Genomic DNA, 21,810 nt, shown 5'->3' with positions numbered 1-21,810 from the left:
TGAAAAACTATGAGTGGTTTCTGATAAAGAGGAAATGTTGAAAGTATTAATAGAAATCTCCTGATCCCTATTACACACTATTACACTGACGAGTTAATTGAGAGGCTAAACAAGTCCATCCTGTTGGATTTTGTCACAACTTTAGACCTGACGGACCTGACCGACATTTATCATATAACCTAACTACATGTACATGTAGTATACATGTAGTGTACAATGTACTGTAAGCTGTTAGTTCTGGCATCTCTATCTTTTTTAAAACGAATAACAGTTATTCAATAAGGGAATCAATGTGTGGTTGAAAAGTTTTCAACTAGTGGTTTAATCCCAACGAGGCCTGGTTCTTGATAATTTTACCGAAACGAAGTCAAGGTAAATTATCAAGAACCAAGCCTCAGCAGGTTTAAACCACTAGTTGAAAACCGATTCAACACACTTTGATTCCCATACCTTTTTGGTTAAAAGGCGTAACAAAGTAAGAAACTCTGTAAAACTAATCTGTTTCCGAGTGCTTGAGCTCTGTTTAGTATGTTCAGTATTTACATGTACGATGTCCGTACGCATGTGTTTTCCGGTTCTGTTCGTGCGCATGCGCGTATAGTCTTGGTGCATATTCGCTGGATTTTCTTTCACACAAAGCGCGGCCAACTCACAGACAGCGCCTGCCTCAAGACTAGCGCGGACAACCGGTTATAAACACTGGTCATTATCAACGGTTTAAACACCCCCATGTGACACACTCTCCACCAAAAGGAATAGCAAAACTGTCTGAGGTATTTATGAATGGGTAATCATTGAATGCATGTATGAGACAACTCAACAAGTTAAACTCAAGGCATTGGATGTGGACCCCACAGTTCTCTAAAGAACAACGTTTACAATAATTTGTTTTTACCCTCAAATCGATGTGTATATTTTATATCACTGTACAGGAGTACATTGTAGTACTTTCCCAAGTTCTGTAGGAAAAAATCTACAGGTAAATCGTTTGTGTGGGATTCAAACCGAGGACGTTTGCATTGCTAGAGTACAGTATATCCACTAAACCACTGAGCTAGCTCTGTGGCTAGAGGCAGTTCCAATAATAATAATAATAATAATATTGAAGTCTTAATAGCGCACGTATCAACCAAACAAGGTACTCAAGGCGCCGAGTATATACAAACTTTCAGATATATAGGTTATTGCAGTGATGAATTCTGAGACCCAATTATTTAGCACCTTATAAGGGTTTACAAGGTGCTACGACGCATTAAGCAGCCACAACCAGGAACACCGGGGCGAACCCCTTCTCTTTTTGATAAGTGCAAACTGGGTTCTTTTACATGCTTTATACAACACATGGGACCAACGGCTTTATGTCCCATCGGAAGGACGAAGCAATCCAAATCCCTTCTTCATACCTGGGTTATCTTGATCTTGACTGGAGTTCTTATCATTCTCCAAGATAGTGACAGCGTCATTGTTACTATCCGTCTGTCTGTCTTCTACCGCATCATTAGCATCTTGCTCATTAGAGAGAATTTGCTGATCAGGTACTTCAGATATTTCTTGACTTTTTGGCTCCTTGTATTCGTAAATTATATCCTTCACTGTGTAATCAGCGCCATCCTTTGGGAAAAAGGGTAAAACAATTTTAATTATGCACAACTGTCCTGTTTTCATTTTAGCAAAGGAGGGTTCTCCCCATGTTCAAGCAAGCAAATTGATTCATGTGATTTGCGTGCCTGATTTTTTTCCTCACCACCCCCCCCCCCCCCCCGCAAACAAAAATGAAAACAGAATACAAAATGAGAAGGCATGTTGTGTACATTTCTCAACACACTGTAGTTGCTGTTTTGTTATGTGCTAAATATAGTGTACAAAATGTAAACAAACTTTAGCAAGATTAGTGTTTGCTTATAATTGAACCCCCAAGTTTATCATGCTACAAGTATTATCGGTTCCATCCCTCCAAATTTAACTTGCACGAATCAATAGCATGATGATTGCTACGTAATATCGCACCATTCATCAGAAATAGTTGAGCGCAGGGAAAAGTTTCCGTATGGCGCCACCACTTTTTCTTTTGATATAAAATAATATAGTTACTTAAATGAGATATCCCTTTTGGTAAAAATGAGTTACTGGCATTGTTCAGCCACCAGTAAGGTCTCATGTTACAAACTCTGGAATATTCTTCAGTGAATTTAGTCCTTTTTGAGCCAAAAATTGCAACAGTAATCATGTCTTTTTAACGCACGTTTACATGCGGTATGCCGTGTTTGTTTACATCCAATACCCACTAAAAAAGGCACTATATAGGACACAAGACGTATGGAGCGCAACCGGTCTACTGTAATGCTCCCTCGCTGGAGCTACAATTATTGTAACTACACAAACTGACACCCACCAAAAGCCAGACGACAGCACATGACAGCATGGCCAGCCAGCATGATGGCCAGGGTCAGCTAGGCCTAATTTTGTTACAAATAAATTGAAAAGTTCTGAATATTTAAAAAAGGACTTCTGACACTGACTGACAGCTGGATTTGACTATTGCAAGAACTCACTTCACAATGAACACTACTCTCTACTGCTTGCAGTAATGCTGATAGTTGTGATCTTAAAGCCTGCTTTTCACTGAAAGTAAAAGCTGGATGATTAAGCGCCATTACAGCCAATAAAACCACTTTTTCATGTGTCTCTGAACACGGCTCTCTCGGGCATGCTCTGTTCAAAATGATATCCGTATGATCCTTCAGAGTTTTAAAAAGCACCCTTGCACCATCTTTACATCTTGAAGACATAAGCGCCAGGCTTGTTAGTACTTTATCCAATATCCTTATATCTGAGATGTTGATTAATTTCGATAAATAGTTGACGTCGTTTGCGTTTAGTTCCATCTCTCGAAGACGGTCGTAATCACGACGGCCAAGTTCTTCAATGTACGTTCCCAAGAATCGTAGCTCCAGAGGACCACAGCAGTCCATCAAAGCACACAAGAATTCTATCCTCCTACAGGCACTGAGGTCCCGAAACCAGTTAATAACCTCCTTCTTGCACACCATGTTGATGTGGAACTGGTCTCCCCGAGCCAGAATTCGCCTAAAAATCACTGTCAATCTGTAACTTTTCCGAAGATCCAAGCCGCCATTACTATTTTTAGTGCTAATAATAGAACATCATCCGGGAACTGCAATTAAAGTGGTATCGTCTTTATAGGTGTAATACAATATTGAGGGGAAACATAATGTGAAATTATTTGATCATATCATCATAAAAACAGTAACATTTTTTATCTTTCTATATGTTTACTATTATTTTAAAGTTAATTTTAACATTTGAAAGTAATAATTAAAAAGTTGTTCCAGTTTATTTTACAAAGAAAATATTGACACCCCTTTTCAGATAATCAACTTGCCGCATTCGACTGGCCATTATCGTAAATTGCTGACTTGGAAGATTTTACTTTTCTTGAAAACTTTGCTTGATACAATACAAACGTAGGCCTACATAATAAAACAAATGAAAATTGAGTGAACGGCAATAAGAGCAATTGTGTATTAATAAACCTGCTGTTCTTTTTTCTTGGAAAGTAAAGTAATGTTATACTTTGCCTTGACTTATGTTCTTGTTATTCACCGGAACAAGACAAGCGAGGGCGGTATTTAAAAAACAATAAACTTTCCGGTGGCGCTGACTGGGTCGTGAGGTGAGTCGGGAGCAAAACTGCCAAACCGTTCCACTTACTTGGTTAGAAAAAATTTGCCCAACTTTAATGCGAAAGCTTATCAATTTCCTCAGACTCACAGAGGCGGAAGCATTGAATTTGATTCGCGACAATGAAACGAATAAATTATTTTGTTCCCGAACACGGGAGAGGATCCAGACTCTCCCACAGTCACAGGGAGATGGCTGTTTGTGCTACAGTTTTATGCGTCTGCTTTGATTGTACATTTTTATTTTATTTTTATGAACAGAAATCGATTTCTTCTGTTTTGGTTAATCACACACTCCAATGCTGTATAATAGCTGTCTTGGGGCAGATGTATTGCATTGTATGAATTAAACACATATAACTACAAACACCAGATTATTTCAGCTTGGTCACAGCTGTAAACAAGATCTAACTTAACCCCGCGTTCATTGTTTTCTTGTTAAAGACACTGGATACATTTGGATACATTTGGCAATAATGGTGTCAAAGACCAGTCTTCTGACTTGGTGTATCTCAACACTATGCACAAAATAACAAACCTGTGAAAATTTGAACTCAATATATTGGTCGTCAAAATTGCGAGATTGGCCATCAAAAACTAATTCTGAAGTCTCGACATCAAATTCGTTGAAAATGATTTCTTTCTCGCAAACTAATGTTATACTTCAGAGGGAGCCGTTTCTCACTATGTTTTATATTATCAACAGCTCCCCATTGCTTGTTACCAAGGTTTTATGCTTACAATTATTTTGGGTAAGACCAATCCAATGGTGTCAACTGCCTTTAACTGATTAAAGGGTGCTGCTCCTTTCCGGGAGAAAGAGATATATAAAGTAAACATTTTTATATTAATTATGTACACAAACATGTATTTTTGTTTTCAAGACAGAATTGGCGGTAAACTAATGTACCTTTATTGAAGACGACTGTTTTCTCTTTGCCATTTTTAATGTTTAAATCTCTTTGTGGGATTTTTCATTACCTTTTATGTTATGCCTTTTCATTGCTACTTGTCTTCATACTCTTACAAGTGATTATTTTTCCAATATTTAGATATTGTTATAAAATGCACAGACACATGTGTCTGTTTTAATGTTTACACAATTATTTTCTACTCTTGCATACGTTTACTTGAACGAGAATATAATTACAGTAAAGCAACTCAACTCAAAAGTGACTCAGTTATAACAATCAAAAGTCAGTTTGTAATCGTATGTATTGTACATACAGTTGATTCCATCTTGTCGTAGAAAGATGACAGATAAAGAAAATAACCTAGCCAACAATAATTAATTGTACAATATTAGTATTTTCCCACTGGAATAAAACAGGTTTGTAACAATGATAATGGTCGAGTGCTTCAACACCGTCGGATGAGGAAATGGGTTCATCGGGACTAGTAAGAAGATAACACATAAAAAAACAAAAAAAAAACATTCAATACTATTTTTATTTTTGTTTCAAGTTAATAATATGTTTTCTCTGTCAAATTCGGCAAATGAACAGTTAATTTCATTTTCGTGCGTTCGAATTAAAGCTGTTTTGCCTCTTCAGTTGTTACTGCGTTTCAAATTCAGAATTCGGTCATTCAATTTCGTTTTGAGTCTAGTCAAATTCCTTTAGCACTTTGTTCAATTTAGCGTATCGTCATTCTTTTTCGTGACACACACGCCTCAAGAAGCGTCTGAGAATTTGAATGCTGCTTTGATGAATTTTAAATTGAATGATTATTTTGTTAAATCGAATGACGCAACATTACATTTGACTAATCATAAAACGAAATCGAATGACCCTATTCAGTAGCATTCGATTTCGCGCGAAATAGAATAGCTTGGTGGTTAAATTGGCTGTTCATTTGCCGAAATTGACCGAGAAAACCTATAAATAAAGAAATTATCTCACCAGAGATGTTTTTGAAAGGCTGCGAAAAGTAATAATTAATAATAGGTTTTCCCGGCCCATTTCAGCAAAAATTTTTTTACTGCAAAATATATTATTTAATTTCGCTAACAAGCCAAATTCACGCATTTCCTCCTAATCCACTCGAGCTATATAGGGTTTCTGTCTAGCTTGTTAATAAATTATTTCAATTTCGTTTTCATTTTGTTTTCTCATTCAGGTTCGTTTCAGACATTATTATTATTTCATTTATAGCAATTCAAGACTACAACTTTGAAATTGAATGAGTCTTACGTCAATACGGCCTAACGAAATTTGATATCTGATTTGGCCAGTTAGACTGGTAAATTTAATTACACATACTGTTGAATGCTGATTCATTTGAGCATTCATTTGAAACGAAATTGATTGAGCAGTGGTTAGAATAGAAAATGAAATTGGCCGGAAAACTTATAGAATGAAGCACATTTCCCACATTTTCCCAACATTTAAAGGCAGTGGACATTATTGGTAATTACTCAAAATAATTATCATCATAAAACCTTTCTTGGTGATGAGTAACGGGGAGAGGTTGATGGTATAAAACATTGTGAGAACCAGCTCCCTCTGAAGTGACGTAGTTCTCGAGAAAGAAGTAATTTCCACGAATTTGTATTCGAGACCTCTAGTTTAGAATTTGAGGTCTCGAAATCAAGCATCAGAAAGCACACAACTTCGTGACACAAGGGTTTTTCTTCTTTCATTATTATCTCGCAAATTCGACGACCGATTGAGCTCAAATTTTCACAGATTTGTTATTTTATGCATATGTGAGATACACCAACTGTGAAGGCTAGTCTTTGACAATTACCAATAGTGTCCACTGCCTTTAAAGTATATGTACCGAATATGTATCATAAAAACATACTTGATTGAGAATCCATTTGCAAAATAATCGCGAGAAGTTGTTCTTCGTTGTTTCTAATTAGTACTACTTTTTTATCTGATGATGATGGTGCGTGTTGCAACATTCTCTTGAAATTTATGTTTCACCAACTATTGTTTTTTTAGCATTGCATATTATGTTGAGTTGTTAACAACCCGCTCTTATACCACCACAACATAGCCAATAGAGAGAGAGAGAGAATCTGGTGTATTTAAAAGCCTCAATATTGATTGTATTTCCACCATGTAAAGTTTCAAATCCCACTTTTTGTTAGCACAGTTTTAGGGTAATCTGTGCCACACCTTGTACCCATCATCATTTGGCCAGATGATGATTTGTCTTGTGGACACCCTGTTTCGAGTTTTGACACCCTGTTTTTATCTGTCATAAATTATGTTAGTATTTTGTAAGTGAAAATTTCTAACACAGGTTTTCAATTCTCCACTAAAAGTGGAAACCGTATTATCTAAACATTGCCAAAACCTTGGTGACATATTAGCAAACATTCAATGACTGCGCAGTATTATGTTTTTGTTTCGTGCGTGTTAACAATCTCTCCTCTCTCATTCAGCACCTATGTTTCATCGTAAGAACTTCATTCTAAAATGCATGACATTACATCAATACGACAGCTTGACTTGATCTTTCCCGCGTCAAAGTAGTACGTTTCCATAAGTGTCATGTCTATCTCCCATTGAAACAGCTTTCCACTTGGTGCCCATCGTGGTATCTGTCTTCTTCTATAAGACGCTTGGACCTTCCTCCTTCTTGCCTCCTCTTTTCTTAGATTTCTTTTCAGGGAATCCTCCACACTGTCTTGTCTGTCCCTTAGGGTGTCTAGCTCTTCCAATACACTGGCAAACTCTTTGAAACTAAACAGTTGATCCTGGTGGAAGTGTTTGGTTCGATGACGAAGGTTGACTGAGAGAGATGCAACCGCCTCTGCTTTTGATTGTCCTGATATGGTGAGTGGAACTGGACCATGGCAGATACGAGCATAATGACCCAGAGCTCTTCCAACTTGCCCCTTTGGGCATCCGGGTACGGTCAGCATCTTTTGGAAATCTTTGATGACTTGAAGTTCTTGAAACTCGCAGATGATACTCTTCATCAGATGTTCTCCCACCTCTTGCTCTTTCTGCAGTTCATCATTGATCATGAAGTAACGATTGGTTGATTCTTCGTCATCCTCATCATCGTGGCAGATCAGAGACCATTCGCCAAGAGCAGCCAGCTCCCACTGCTCCTTCTGGTTCTCATTTAACTTCTCCAGTTCTGTTATTGTCAGCTCCTGTTCTTCTTCCTCCTCTTTTTGACATTCATCAAAATAAATGTCATGCACATCATCTTCTTCTTCGCAGGTATTTACATCAGTCATTGACTCTTCTGAGTCGAACTTTGAAACCTGGTCACCGTTTCCGAGGACTGAAGACGTTGCGTCATTTGCTCCCCAAACAAACTTTCCGAGAGCCTCATCCTCACCATCTTCAACATCGTTTTTCCAGATGTCGACATTTAATTGCTTCTTTTGGTCTCTTAAAAATAATCTTTGTACTTCGATTCCGCCATGAGGACCATTATTTTTGTGGCCATCGCATTTTTCACGAGTCAAGATTTCTAACTCTTTGGCTGGACTGTTCTTATTAACACTTCCTTTCACAACTCGACCGCGGTTAGTCTTCGGTCGAGCCATCATGTTGGTCTCGTCATTCTTGCTGTTGTGGTCGATGAACCATGCTTGGTTTACAATGTCAGATTGATTAACAAGATCTAATGGTTTACCAGCTATGGTTTCTTGATCTTTATGTTCTGACAATGGTTTGAGACTTTCTTCTCGGTCTACTGTTTCAGGTATTGTGTTCTCCTCATATCTATCACCACCGCAAGTATCGAACACTAGGGACTGACATGGGGAGCCGACAAAATATTGTATACTGTCCTCTTCTTCTTCGAGAATAACTTCTTCAGGAGTCTTGTTTTCTTCGAAATTATTTCTCCAGATGTCAAAGTCCTCGGTTCCAGAACCGACTTTAAGATCTCTTAATGGCTGATGTTGTGCTATCGCTGGTGCCCCGCGTACAGTGTCTATTTTGTCATTGCATTTATCATGACTCAAGAAGTCGAAGTTTTCATTACCAGTGGCCTCATTTGCTGCACGACCTCGGCGAGTCTTGGGTTTATACATCTTAGACGCATATCTGGTGTTTTTAAAATCTGCAAACCACTTTGGTTTCATGGTGAGAGATCTACCAACACACCCAAATGATTCAGCACTCCATACTTCTTGCCCCATCCATGAATATGTGAGACCGTCTTCGCTGTCCCCATCTACAAGTTGATTCCCGCCTTCACGTTCTTTAGTTCCCTCCCAGATGTCGTACATCGAGGACTTACTTGTCCAGCTGTATGGAGGAGGCTCCGGCTGAATGGAGTCTACATCTTGTACATGTCGCCCTCTACGGCTGGGCGATGCAGCTCTTCTTCGCGGTTTAGAATGCAGAAGAAATCCAGGAGAAGTGAGCGTTTTATTGTCACCATGGTCAAGTGAGATGTTGCTCCTTTCGTTTTGACCTGTGCCTCTCCTTCCTCCCTTATTAATCTGGTTCTTAAGACCTCTAGAGCGTTTTGCTGCTTCAAATTTCTTACCTAGCAGCTTCTTTTCCTGACGTTTTCCCGCCTCATTTTTACCTGGCAACAAACCATTACCAACAATTTCAAACAGAGGAATTTCGGTGGGTTTCTTGAGTATTGTTTCCTCATGAAGGTCACACAGGATAAGATCCCGAGTGATTCGTTTCTGTGCCAAGTCGTCATTGCTCATGCAGTACTTGCTCGCACTGACTGGAGTAGGGGTTGATCTTCCCGTACTCTGGTTTTTCGTTGGAAATCTCGGAAGTAATGACCCAAATTCCTTGGGTAGTTTCCCTGAAAATGTTGGAGCATTGGATGTTTTCTGTTCAGTACAAAGGAAAATAAAAAGAGATCATCAGTTATACAATGCACAATATCAATACTAATTTTGTTTATTCTTATAATTTCCGCAATGGATGAAAGCTAAAATTCTGTATAAATATGCGGACAATGAAATAATTCTAACTCTAATCTAATCCAATAACACAAGATATTTCCCAATCAATTATAGTTTGTTTAAGACTTACTAGTGTTCCGTTTTGTTCAGAATTGTCGATAGGAAGAGGTGCTACTTTGGCCGTACGTCGGTTGCCTCTGCTGCCAAGTAACGCACGACGAAATGAGCGAGAATTCCTTGACGATGTACCAGAGCAGACTGGAGCATTAGATGTTTCCTGCTTGGAAAACATAGAAAAAAAAACATTAACTGCAATATTTTCTCGTCATTTTTTATTTATTTGTTATGTAGATTAGGCAAGAGGAGCAGAAGTGACTGGAAAGCAGAATGAATTCATTAAGTTCATTATTAAAATCTATCATATTTTCGCCACTTACCTTCGCTCCATTTTGTTTGGAAAGTTCAAAGGTCTCAAGCTTCGTGGCGTTGCCCTTGACTTCACCTCTGATATCAGGGATGCGTTTCCATGGAGATTGGATGTTTCTTTTCTGAACAGATTGAATTGGCCACGGATCTCTCGTTGGCTTAGAAAGCACCTGAAAATATTAAACATGCCATATAAACAAATACAACCGTTGATAATACCACTTTTTTTCGCACGGACGAATCTTAACATAACAATTGAATTCTTTGATAACAAATTTAAATAAGGTACTTTTCTTGTTGGTACAACTTAAGGTCGAAAACAGGAGCAATTGATATCTATATTTTGGGCTTGCAATTATTGTTGAACAGCTCATTTAATAAGCCTACCTGTACTTTCGTATGGGATACACGTGAATCAGCCAAAGGCCGCACGTATTCCCGCAGCCATGCACGTAAGCCTTGGCTAGAACCGGATTTCTGCAAGAAAACACGACATTTTGATGCTTACTGTCTCATGTGGGTGAACGAGTTGCTACTGAATAATATGGTTACTGACCATGTTCCAATTTCATACAGCTGCTAAGCATAAAACACTGCTTGACACATTTCTTTGAATTGGGCATCAGTCACAACAACAAAACCTTGTACCTTTGACTTTCTGTGCTTATCACGTTGTTGTGCATACCGGCTTTATCAAACTTGGCCTATGTGCTGACATCAAACATCATTTGCCAACGTGCCAACATCAAGACCACAAACCTAAAACCAACGTACCTGCTACAAATACCAAAATAACTCAACTTTTCCATATAATAACCATAATATTAATCACCAACGTAAAACAATGTGGTTATGCCGAACTAGGGCAAACTTTAGTCGGATCCGAAAACCAACACAATGCCGATATTGCTTCACCATTGTTAACCGCTTGATAATATTTTTTTTGGTGATCCATCCATGCAAAACACAGTTTCCACAGATTAACATTAAACTCACATCCACACCGTTTGATGATAACGATAAAAGAAAGCGTATGCGGAGGTACTGTAGTTTGTGAGAAATGAGTAAAACAAGGTCATGAAAATAAGTTTTACATGCCAAAATGATTTTCGTCTCATGGTCACTGAGACGAAAATTATTTCAATACACTGTTTACTAGTTTCTCCACAACTACAGCACCTCAGCAAGAAATATTTTCAGGTACGATTTCTACTATCATTATCTTCAAACTGTGTAAGTTTAATGTATTCTGTGGACATTGTGTTTTTTGGTCCTACAAAGAGTACATAGACCCTGATGGGGTTATTATGTTGACTAATAACTTGACAACAAAAACTATCTAGCCCAGCTAGTTGAACAATTCAAAGTGATATTCAAAACATTGATAAATCGCCCATATAAACTTACAGATACGACGTGATGGTCAAGGCATACGCTATGTATTCAAACTAAACTTAACAACGTGATGGCATAGAAACACAGCCCACATGCGCAGAACAAAGCCTTCTTTGTTATGCTTTGGATTATTTTATAAATAAAACTAAAACATTGATAGGAATATTGTTACGCTTAAAAATTAGCATTCAATGTTTGCGTCCTATCACCATAAATAAGCGGAAAACAAACTTAGAAATTTTGTGTGTCTATTACTTCCTTCAAAGAGTTGACGAAAATGTGTAACTTACCGGTTTGGGGCTGGACATTATCACCGATGTAAGGGTGAAGTTTCTCTCACACAGAGAAAAATATAAATCGCTGAAATAAACTGCTTCGAACTTAATTTATCAAGAAAGATTCGCAATCGATGCTCGCTATTCGCTCACAAGATAAGAACTGTAACGTTCTTTTTTAGGTTTGTTTGTAGTTTACTGTTGGTGCTGGTTGTTGCTTGGCTTTCGAGTAAACCGTCACAAAGCATAGAATATGACACGTGCAAACTACACGTAACAATTCAAAATGGGCGCGCGTTTATTTATTGATGAAACGCGCACGCCGTGGGTGGTTTGTATGCCCGATCCATTGATGACGCTATAAAGACCCTTCCATAGTCACACGATGGACGGCAGAATCATGTTAACAGATAATGTGTACAAATCGTTGTACAAATTCAACATAAAATCGTCCCGTTCAAACAAATTCAACACCATTTTTGAATGTGTGTGTAACAAAACTCGGGCCGTGACGTTGCAATAGAAAGAGACCTTTATCATGCTGTGGTGATTTGTGTCAGGTACCCTGTATACAGCAGTTAAAATGGCAGGTCTAATGCTCACGTCACGAAAGGATCAGACTATCTTTTTCTTCCAGCCTCGGTTTGGTTGCATTGATGGGTCACATAGAAGGAAACCAAGATGGCCAAACTGTGATAAAGGTAAACTCTTTGTGGTTCTATGCCATATCCTGCCAACCTCGATTCTGGTACATGGACGGCAACATAGGGAGGGGGGGGGGGGGGACTCTCTGCGTTAGTGAGCCCGTTATAAATGCTAACTCTCATACCGTCAATAAAAAAATAAAAAAAATGAACATCAGTTGTACACTTCTGTGTTTATCAATATTATACAGACAAAGATTCACACAGCCCGCCGTACATGTTTGAAACTGATTAATTTGATCAAAACTTCGTCCACTTTGCATTAAACTGGGAGTTATCCTTTTTTTATAAGCACCAGTTTTTCCCACGCATCTACCTGTTGTCTTTTAGTTTGAAATTAAGGACTTCAACCTGTATTCCGTCACTCTCATGCCTTTAGACCTCCTAATCCTTTGATTGAAATATCAAAACTGATACAAAGAATAAATTGAAACATATCAATATATTGGCTGGAGTTACTTATACAATTGTAAAAGTTATTTATTGCTTACAAAACATACCACAATTTACAACAAATGTACATAAATAGAACTCGTCGTCTCATATGAAAATTGCATTATTTTTGAGTAGAAAAATCAAAATTTCTTATTAAAAATAGTTGGATAAAAGTTCTATTAGACATAACTTTGAAAAAGCCATAATAACAAAATACATGTACATTATATACATTTAAATTACAACAAATGGCCAAATTGACCATAGGAAATTTGGACGACTCGGGAAATCTCTACAACAATTTGATTATTTTGTATTTGATTGTTTCTAAGTGGGAAATGTAGTTCAATAACTGTATACACGGGGAATGGCTTCAATATCTGTTTAGGGAGTAGCACATCAATCACATCTTTCAACTAACTTGAATAAACATGCATTGTCGACTTCGGTATCCAATGCACGGGCGAGCCTAACGCATATACCGGCTTCAGTAGAGACTATTTTTAAAACACATTAAAATAAGTAAAGGAAAGCTCTAAAAACTCGTCAACCTCAGGCATGGAATTAAAATGGAAGCCCTTGAGGCCCCTGGTTTTGGCCTTTGGTGCACCATCAAGGGTTTCCAATAAAGATTTTCCAGTGGAAGTGCCCTCTGCAAAACCAAAACGGCTAAGGGCCTATGCCCTCTCAGTCTCCACTGAAACCTGTAAATGTGTTAGGCTCGCTCGCGCATTGGATACCGAAGTCGAAAATGCATGTTTTATTCAAGTTAGTGGCCTGCATGCAAATTATTACACATACAAGTTGCTTCAAGTCCTGATCACAACACTTGAGGAAGACACTTCGCTTCACCAAGGAGTAACAATGGGTACCAGTGAGAGTAGAGGTTGTTATTGGGTTTGAGAAGGCATTTGTATATGCAGGCAGGCATATTTTATGTTTCACATCAAAGTGGATGATAGTCAGACAGTAGGAAGGCAGTTAAGCAGTATGTTGTGCCATGTTGAAGTATTGGAAGGCCAACACTCAAGCTGTAGATGGCAGTACAGTGGACGGTAGGACGCAGTACAGTGGACGGTACAGTCAACATTCTAGTCATAGTAGTCTACGACATGAAGTAAAAATCCGACATCAGAACAGGGCAGTCATGGAACTCTGTGGTATAGTCATAATAAAGTACCGTCTCCTCTGGTTTGGAGCGTGTTCCACCCTCGATACCACATTGCTGAAGGGTCTTATCTGGCATAAGAAGGCAAGACGTATCCCTTGATTTATCGGAGAAGATTCTTAGTTTAGTTGTGCCTAGATCCATACGCTGTTTAATAATCTCAACCAGGCCATAGACAGTTAGATGGGCGTGGACTACCACACTGAAGTGACCAGGGTAGGAACGGACATTGTCAAATGTGACGAACTTCAGGAAGATGTAAACATATCTGCAAATCAAACAAACATTCAACGACAAATATTATAATCCATTTACAAATATAATCATCCAAAATAAAAAAAATGTCTTGAAAGGAATTGAGGTAAACTGTGTCATTTATTAACTAGGGTTGTTGCATTCATTTGTCTAGAATGATGAAAGCTTCAAGATAAAGCTCAATACATATATCGACTAACTTTGGATTTTTCTCAACTTGTGGTCTCCAAAGACCAAGCTTGCAACATGGACATTCTTGTAGCTCCTCTTTAGTTATCGTCAATTGAGGGGGCTGTTCGCCTTTTTCTTCCTCCTCATCCCTGCAAAGCAAACAATAATAGGTTTAATAAATGCTGAATAAGGAGCTGATCCACATCTCTAAAATTATCAAATCACATCCCCTCAACCTCAATATTTGTCTTATTAAAAAAAAAATTGTCAAAAATTAAGCTCAAGCGGATTTAGACATCTGCTCTTCAATAAAATTAAAATGAAAACAACCTAAAGACAAAAAGGTTTCTTAAAGTGAGGTGTTACAAGAAAAATCAAAAGAAGAGGAGATATCTGTTTACAATCTTGAAAACTGGCATAGATTTCAAGATTGTGGAAAACAAGATACAGGTAGGGAGCTCCAAAGTGCAGCAGTAATGGAAACCAGCTAGAAGAATATCTTGCAGTATCTGAGAGATGCTGAGGGTTTTCTTCAACTGTCTCAAATGAAATGTACTGAGTGGAACAAAATGAACGTGACTTTATGTATGCAAGGATCTGATTAATAAGTAGGATTTGAAACTTTGAATCATGGTGGAAGTACGATATAGAAAGGTTTGCGGTAACACCAATGACTATCTCTAATGAGTTGTGGTGGTTCTGAAAAGAACTGTTGGATTAGATCTGATTAATGTTGTATTTTTCTTTACATATATAATACAGCACATGCCAAAAGATTTTAGTTTGAGCCTGCTGATGTTTTGTCGTCAAACATTGATCTTAAAAATATCACCACTTACTCATCTGTGAAGTTCAAGCCTTTGGAGAATTCTACGTAGTCGATAGATTCACTTTTGTCTCTATCTAACCTCTTGGCTAATACATGAAGCTCTAATGCGTTACACGGAGCGTCTAGATCCAGCATCCCTACAGGTGGAGTTGCCAGGAGTATAAACCAAGATGATCGGAAGAGACAATATGATGAAAAGAAATACAAACCAAATTGTTAGACTTTAACAAAATAAATGTGACACAACATCGTTGGATTTCATTATGAAGTCAATGTTCTGTTTGTTAAAAAAGGACGTACGAGGGCGCCGTCTTTGACTTCTTACATGTAGGTTGGCTGCCATTGCTAAGATCAAACAACGCAAGCAAACAAATTTGTGCGACTATGGAAGGGTTAAATTTGTCAGTAGAAACAATCGCATGGTCAGCTTACTCAAAGTGGGTGTACGTTGTAAACAAACCAAGCAAGCAATGCGCAGTGTGCGTGGGACATGGTTGCTTCCAACTACTTAGCTGCTTTAGGTAAGTGGAAACTAGGCTTTCACAAGATGCTCATCACTGAATGTTGTTTGATTGATTGTTAGTCTTGGTGCACGACGCTTCTTGTTTGCCTTTCACACACAACGCGGCCAATGTCTCACCAACAGAACCTACAACGATCGCCCATATACACTCACCTGTGGGCTAAGTCAGGTGAGTGTGTACGGGCGATTGATGTGGCCGCGCTGTGCGTGAAAGGAAAACAAGAAAGGTCTTGCACCAAGACTACTTGATTGTTTGATAACATGGTAAACCCACACTATGAGCCGCATGACTCTGGTCCCTGATTGTGTCTATTGGAACCCTTTTCTATACATAACAAAGTGGTGGTAAGTGGGTTGTACAAAAATGCCCACAGCAACTACAAACTGCCCACAAGAACCTTTTTACATCTAACACAGAAAAGGTTCAAGTAAAGGTCAAGTTCTTATTGATATTTTAAAATATTTCCCACATGAACATTGTATGCACTTTAAATAAAATCTCTCGGGTGATCACACTGTTCAGATGCAACAAAACTGTTGAAATTTTCAATGATTCGTTTTTTAATTGTTGGATAGACCTAATTAGTCATTTGTAGGGATTACAATGTTGGCATTTTTACCTGATTTAAACTCGTCAAAGGTTAAAACGCCATCTCCATTGAGGTCAAATCTTTTGAAGAGTTCTACAGCTTTGTGTTTATTACACGCAATCCATCGATCCATACGATCAAGGAAATTCTGATAAAGATCAGTCTTTGATGTCATCAGGTCACATGCTTTCTCTAGCTTCTCCTAAAAAAACACAATAACAAAACTTTATCAAAACACAATATCAAATAACCAAAAAGTAGTCAATAGTCATGGTGACTTGAAATATTTTTGCAAATTAGTTTTCGAGACATGACTAACAAAATTGATTTGATCTTGCAATACCAAAACTGGATGTTATAAAATAGTGAAAAGATGTGTTCCTCCCAATACTTTTTTAGTAACCTTGATGACCAATTTATCTTAAAAGCCTGTAGAGGTTTGTTGCTGCATGTTAAAGCCATTATACACTTTCGGTAAACAGTATTGTCCAAAGGCCCACACTTCGTGTATCACAACTGATATAAAAAATAACAAACCTGTGAAAATTTAGGCTCAATCGGTCATCGAGAAGCCAACAGGGAAAACCTACCCTTGTTTCCGCACATTTTGCCGTGTTATGACATGTGTTTAAAATAAATCCGTAATTCTCAACGAGAATAATTGTTTTAATGTTTTCTCATCATTTCATGGAGTAATATTTCAAGAGAACTCTTTCACTATTACCTTCTGTAAACCCTGTAAGTTATTTGTAAATCTGTGAACTTTTTTTTTTTTCTGTGCCGAAGTGTTAATGGCTTTAAGTCACCACAAAGTGTGGATACTGGTCTTTGACATGCTGTCAGGTAGAATCGTAGTTGGTAAAACATCCTAACATTAATGACCACAAAAACTTAATTGATGAAAAAATCAGCGGCAGAGATGCATGCAATTAATTTGTTTGTTTACATTTGTAGATTATCTTCCCATCAAGGAAACTCGGTTAGTTCCCACTTAAGCATGTTAAGTGGATATAAAAACCAAGCTGGCTATGGCTATGATTATGAATTGTAGAGTGTCGCAGCCGAGTGGTTAACGGCATCGAATTCAAGTTCTGGTGCTAATTCACCGGAGTGTGGGTTCGAATCCCGATCGTGACACTTGTGTCCTTGAGCAAGATACTTTACTATAATTGCTTCTCTTCACCCAGGGGTATAAATGGGTACCTGCGAGGGTAGAGGTTGATATTGTGAATGAAAAGCCTTCGGAGCGCCACGGCAGCTCGGGGCTGTATACTCCCTAAATGGGAGCTGAGAAAGATTAAAGGGATGTTTATTGGCCCAATGACCAGGGGACTAATGTAAAGCGCATTGATACGGTTTATTGTGAAATGCGCTATATAAGAACTTGTTATTATTATTATTATTATTATGAATTGCACAAATACAAAAAATTGTGAGTCAGTAACAAGACGACAGTATTTATTCTAGTCATTGTATAATCAGCGGTTACATGTAGCTTTGGAATTCGAACAAACGACCTTTCATGTGATTGCAAGTCCTGCAGTGTAACCAATTGACTATGGTGACTTCACCCACTTTACCTCACTAAAAGATTGTGGATTAATTCAGTTTTGTGAAATGTAAGACTTTGGGTTCGCGACTCTTTGGCTGTTTTCTCAGCAAAATTGTATCTTACCTTGATGCAACCAATCAAACTGTAACAACCAATCTCATTAGTAAATTAACCTATCTTATCTTAAGTTTGTAACATTCAGGATGGATAAAACACACACACGACAGTGTACTCACTTTGGCCCTCTCCGATTTGCTGACTTTCTTTTTAGCTTTGCCTTTCTTTTTCTTTCCTTTCTTCAGCGGCATGGTTATACAGTGTAGATAAACTCCAAGCGAACTGAAACATGGTTACAGGTGATTTGATTTATTTGTATTCAATTTAATAAAGTCTTGCTACCGGTACACATTACTTTTCTTTTTTTAATGGCGTGCTCATGACTGTTAAAAATAAAATGATAAAATAATGATAAGAACCACGGACAAGTTTCTGTATGGCGCCACTACTTTTTCATTCGATATGAAATAATAAGGACATCTAATTTACCTCAATGAGATATCCCTTTGTAAAAATGAGTGAAAAAGTGGTGGCGTCGTACGGAGAGTTATCCCCACTTCGTACCTTGGACACTTCGTACCTTCGGGAAAATTCATACCGTACGTAACAAAATTGTTCACATCGTACCATTCCATTGGCGAGGTACGAAGTGACTATTCAGCTGAGTCACTCATACCTTCAGCCAAGTCACTTCTTACTTACGTATTGTGTATTCCTTTGATTTTGATCTTAAGTTAACTTATATTGTTCGTTGGTATAAAAAATAATACTTTATCTAAAAGTCTTTATTAATTATGAATTGTCATTTTTGTGAATTTAATTATAAAAAAAAAAAAGGGAAGGGTAGTGTCTGCCAAGGACAACATCCTCCACCCCTGGTTAGAACAACAACATAGTCTGAATGGTCGAGCTGTCTCAACCGTCGAGTTGTCTAAACGGTCGAGTTGTCCGACGGACGAGTTGTCTGAACACAAAACACTGATTATAACTTGGTTGATTTCTACTTCCATGGTTGGTGAGCATATTATAATTATAATATATATAATGAATAGGGTAGATGGCCTTGGCTTTCGATCCAATCCGGACCTTCTTCAGAGGCAAGATTATAATCTAATACATAAACAGTGATAAATTATAAATATAAATACTAAAAATAAAATAGGGATAGCTTCTTCTCCGATTCTGAAGCCTCTAGCCTATATCACACATAAATTGATTGTAATGAGAAAAAAGGGTATGAGTAGAAGGAGAAGGGACTTTGTTTAAAATTAAAGATTTAATCATGGAGGTATGATTTAATGAAGTCAAACTGATAAACCAAGAGTTAAAAAATAAAACAGCGTACCTGAATCCAATGACAACAGCAAGCAGTCTGGTCTACGCACCACTGTCATCATCACACGCAACACGTTTCACTCATAGTAGGAAGTGGGGCGGAAGTCAGACTGCAAATTAAGTGCGCCCTCTCTTGACGGTATTAATAATAACACACTCTCGCGACAGTGGCTTCGCAAAAGAAATTTGGCACCGTTTGTTTCTGTCTGGTCTCGTTCAAAAAGACGTTAGCTGACCCCACAGACCCACCAGTAAAAAAAGAACGATTTGAAGGCCAGAACCATCAGCGTTTTCAGTTGATTAGTCCATAGTCCTATAATAACCGTAGATCCTTTAAAAGCTCCTTTCCTTAGAAACAATGGACTGTGGAGTCTCTTAAACAAGGCCAGATGCAGAGATGGGACACTCTTGAAATCGGTCTTCTCCGAGTTAAGATCCATAAGGCGTTTTTTTTTCTTGTCCGGCATTGAGTGTCTAAATAAAAAATAATTATACGTGAAAATATAAAAAAAAAAACTTTTTGACTCTCATTTCGTCGGTCAATAATATAACACGAATATTAAAGTAAACTGTAAGCTACCACCATAAGTTGTATATTAGGGTGCTTCTGCTAGACAGTTAAACTCCATGCGATAAACATTTTTGTAGCTGGATGTCATCTCATACATTTTAAGCAAATCTAACAAAGCTTATACAATCTTTATGACTAAATAAAAGGCAATAATGTCAGCATAACAATTTAATAATAATTATTGGTCTTAAAATGTCACATAAACCACAAACGCAGGTAAATAAGCTATAAAAGGTAGGCCACTGCCACAATAAGCTGCATATCGTTTATGCCTCGAGTCCCAATCCCAATCTGTCTGAATAAAACTCTTCAATCAATTTGTTTTATACATCGTCATTAAAAGCTGATTTTCATGCCGTGTGGTTAGCGCAGCGAAGTAGCATGAAATACATCAAGATGTGCCCTTTCGCAGCGAACTCGCGACAGTGACCTCGCAAAAGAAATTTGGCACCGTTTGTTTCTGTCTGGTCTCGTTCAAAAAGACGTTAGTTGACCTCACAGACCCGCCAGGTAAAAAAAAAAAAAAAAAAAAAAAACGATTTGAAGGCCAGAACCATTAGCGTTTTAGGTTGATTAGTCCATAGTCCTATAATAATCGTAGATCCTTTGAAAGCTTCTTTTCTTAGAAACAGTGGAGTCTTTTAAACAAGGCCAGATGCAGAGATGCGACCCTCTTGAAATCGGTCTTCTCCGAGTTAAGATCCATAAGGCGTTTTTTTTTTCTTGTCCGGCATTCAGTGGCATCCAATGTTTTATTTTGAGTGTCTAAATAAAAAATAATTATACATGAAAATATAAAAAAAAAGCACTTTTTGACTCTCATTTCGTCGGTCAATAATGTAACACGAATATTAAAGTGAACTGTAAACTACCACCATAAGTTGTATAATTATTAGGGTGCTTCTGCTAGACAGGTAAACTCCATGCGATAAACATTTTTGTAGCTGGATGTCATCTCATACATTTTAAGCAAATCTAACAAAGCTTATACAATCTTTATGACTAAATAAAAGGCAATAATGTCAGCATAACAATTTAATAATAATTATTGGTCTTAAAATGTCACATAAACCACAAACGCAGGTAAATAAGCTATAAAAGGTAGGCCACTGCCACAATAAGCTGCATATCGTTTATGCCTCGAGTCCCAATCCCAATCTGTCTGAATAAAACTCTTCAATCAATTTGTTTTATACATCGTCATTAAAAGCTGATTTTCATGCCGTGTGGTTAGCGCAGCGAAGTAGCATGAAATACATCAAGATGTGCCCTTTCGAAACCAGGGATTCGGCTTTGGATTCGGCTTCACACAGTCTCCTTCTCTTGTGTGTTTACTATACGCATTGCAGCAAAGTCTGCCTCGATTGACGTCACACAAGGGGTAGGCGGAGTCAGCCCCCAAACATACATTTTTTAAACATATAAATCCTGACAAACAATTACTAAAAAAATTGTTTTATTGTTCGTAAGCATATTATACTCTTGTGTTTGAAAGAAAAACAAAATCTATTTCCAGGTGACTTTAAGGACACAAGTGTCACCACCGGGACTGGAACCCACACTCTGCTGATCAAACGTCGGGGCTTGAATCCGGTGCTCTCTCCCACTAGGCCACGACACACCACAATAATGCTATCCTGTTCTGAACTCAAGGCTCTACATGCAAATTACTATAATTATTTCCTTTTTTTTCACGAAGGGACGGGACGGGCCGGGTATCTTAAACAGCCAATAAAGGATGATATAGAAGAGTTTGCGGTAACACCACGTAACACCACGTATTACATGGTGTTACCGCAAACTCTTCTATATCTTATCTCCACCATGCAAAGTTTCAAATCCTAATAAAGGATGATCTCAAATAATATATAGATATTGCAGGTTTCTAACAGCTGCAGTCCATCCAGGAAACATAAAAAGTATAACGAGTCTCTTACCTCAAGTTAAAACATGGTAAAAATGGGTTTTCTTC

At 37.9% G+C, this 21,810-nt stretch overlaps 3 protein-coding genes across 3 annotated transcripts in view; all 3 read right to left on the bottom strand.

Annotated features, from left to right (window-relative positions):
* LOC139934534 (uncharacterized) overlaps positions 1–3,128 on the bottom strand; it is a 35,851-nt gene extending 32,723 nt beyond the window's left edge. The window contains exons 1-2 of the mRNA XM_071928790.1: positions 2,553–3,128; positions 1,404–1,611 (exon numbers count right to left, since the gene is read on the bottom strand). Coding sequence (XP_071784891.1) covers positions 1,404–1,611; positions 2,553–3,050 — 706 coding nt within the window. The 5' untranslated portion in view covers positions 3,051–3,128. The remainder of the gene's footprint in view (positions 1–1,403; positions 1,612–2,552) is intronic.
* Positions 3,129–4,700: 1,572 nt separating this feature from the next.
* LOC139935396 (uncharacterized) lies at positions 4,701–11,801 on the bottom strand. The gene is made up of 5 exons (XM_071929961.1): positions 11,664–11,801; positions 10,366–10,455; positions 9,990–10,148; positions 9,683–9,829; positions 4,701–9,477 (listed from the first exon to the last, which is right to left on the bottom strand). Exons 1-5 carry the CDS (start codon positions 11,679–11,681, stop codon positions 7,120–7,122), a joined length of 2,772 nt encoding a protein of 923 aa, XP_071786062.1. The 5' UTR covers positions 11,682–11,801; the 3' UTR covers positions 4,701–7,119.
* A 996-nt stretch (positions 11,802–12,797) lies between these two features.
* LOC139935353 (uncharacterized) lies at positions 12,798–19,360 on the bottom strand. Its single transcript, XM_071929891.1, has 6 exons — positions 19,278–19,360; positions 18,112–18,214; positions 16,354–16,525; positions 15,221–15,347; positions 14,411–14,530; positions 12,798–14,223 (listed from the first exon to the last, which is right to left on the bottom strand). Exons 2-6 carry the CDS (start codon positions 18,181–18,183, stop codon positions 13,893–13,895), a joined length of 822 nt encoding a protein of 273 aa, XP_071785992.1. The 5' UTR covers positions 18,184–18,214; positions 19,278–19,360; the 3' UTR covers positions 12,798–13,892.
* Between the last annotated feature and the right edge of the window lie 2,450 nt (positions 19,361–21,810).

The sequence above is a fragment of the Asterias amurensis genome, chromosome 3, assembly GCF_032118995.1.
Source record: "Asterias amurensis chromosome 3, ASM3211899v1".
Classification (NCBI taxonomy): Eukaryota; Metazoa; Echinodermata; class Asteroidea; order Forcipulatida; family Asteriidae; genus Asterias; species Asterias amurensis.
This window is presented reverse-complemented; position numbering and strand designations above follow the sequence as displayed.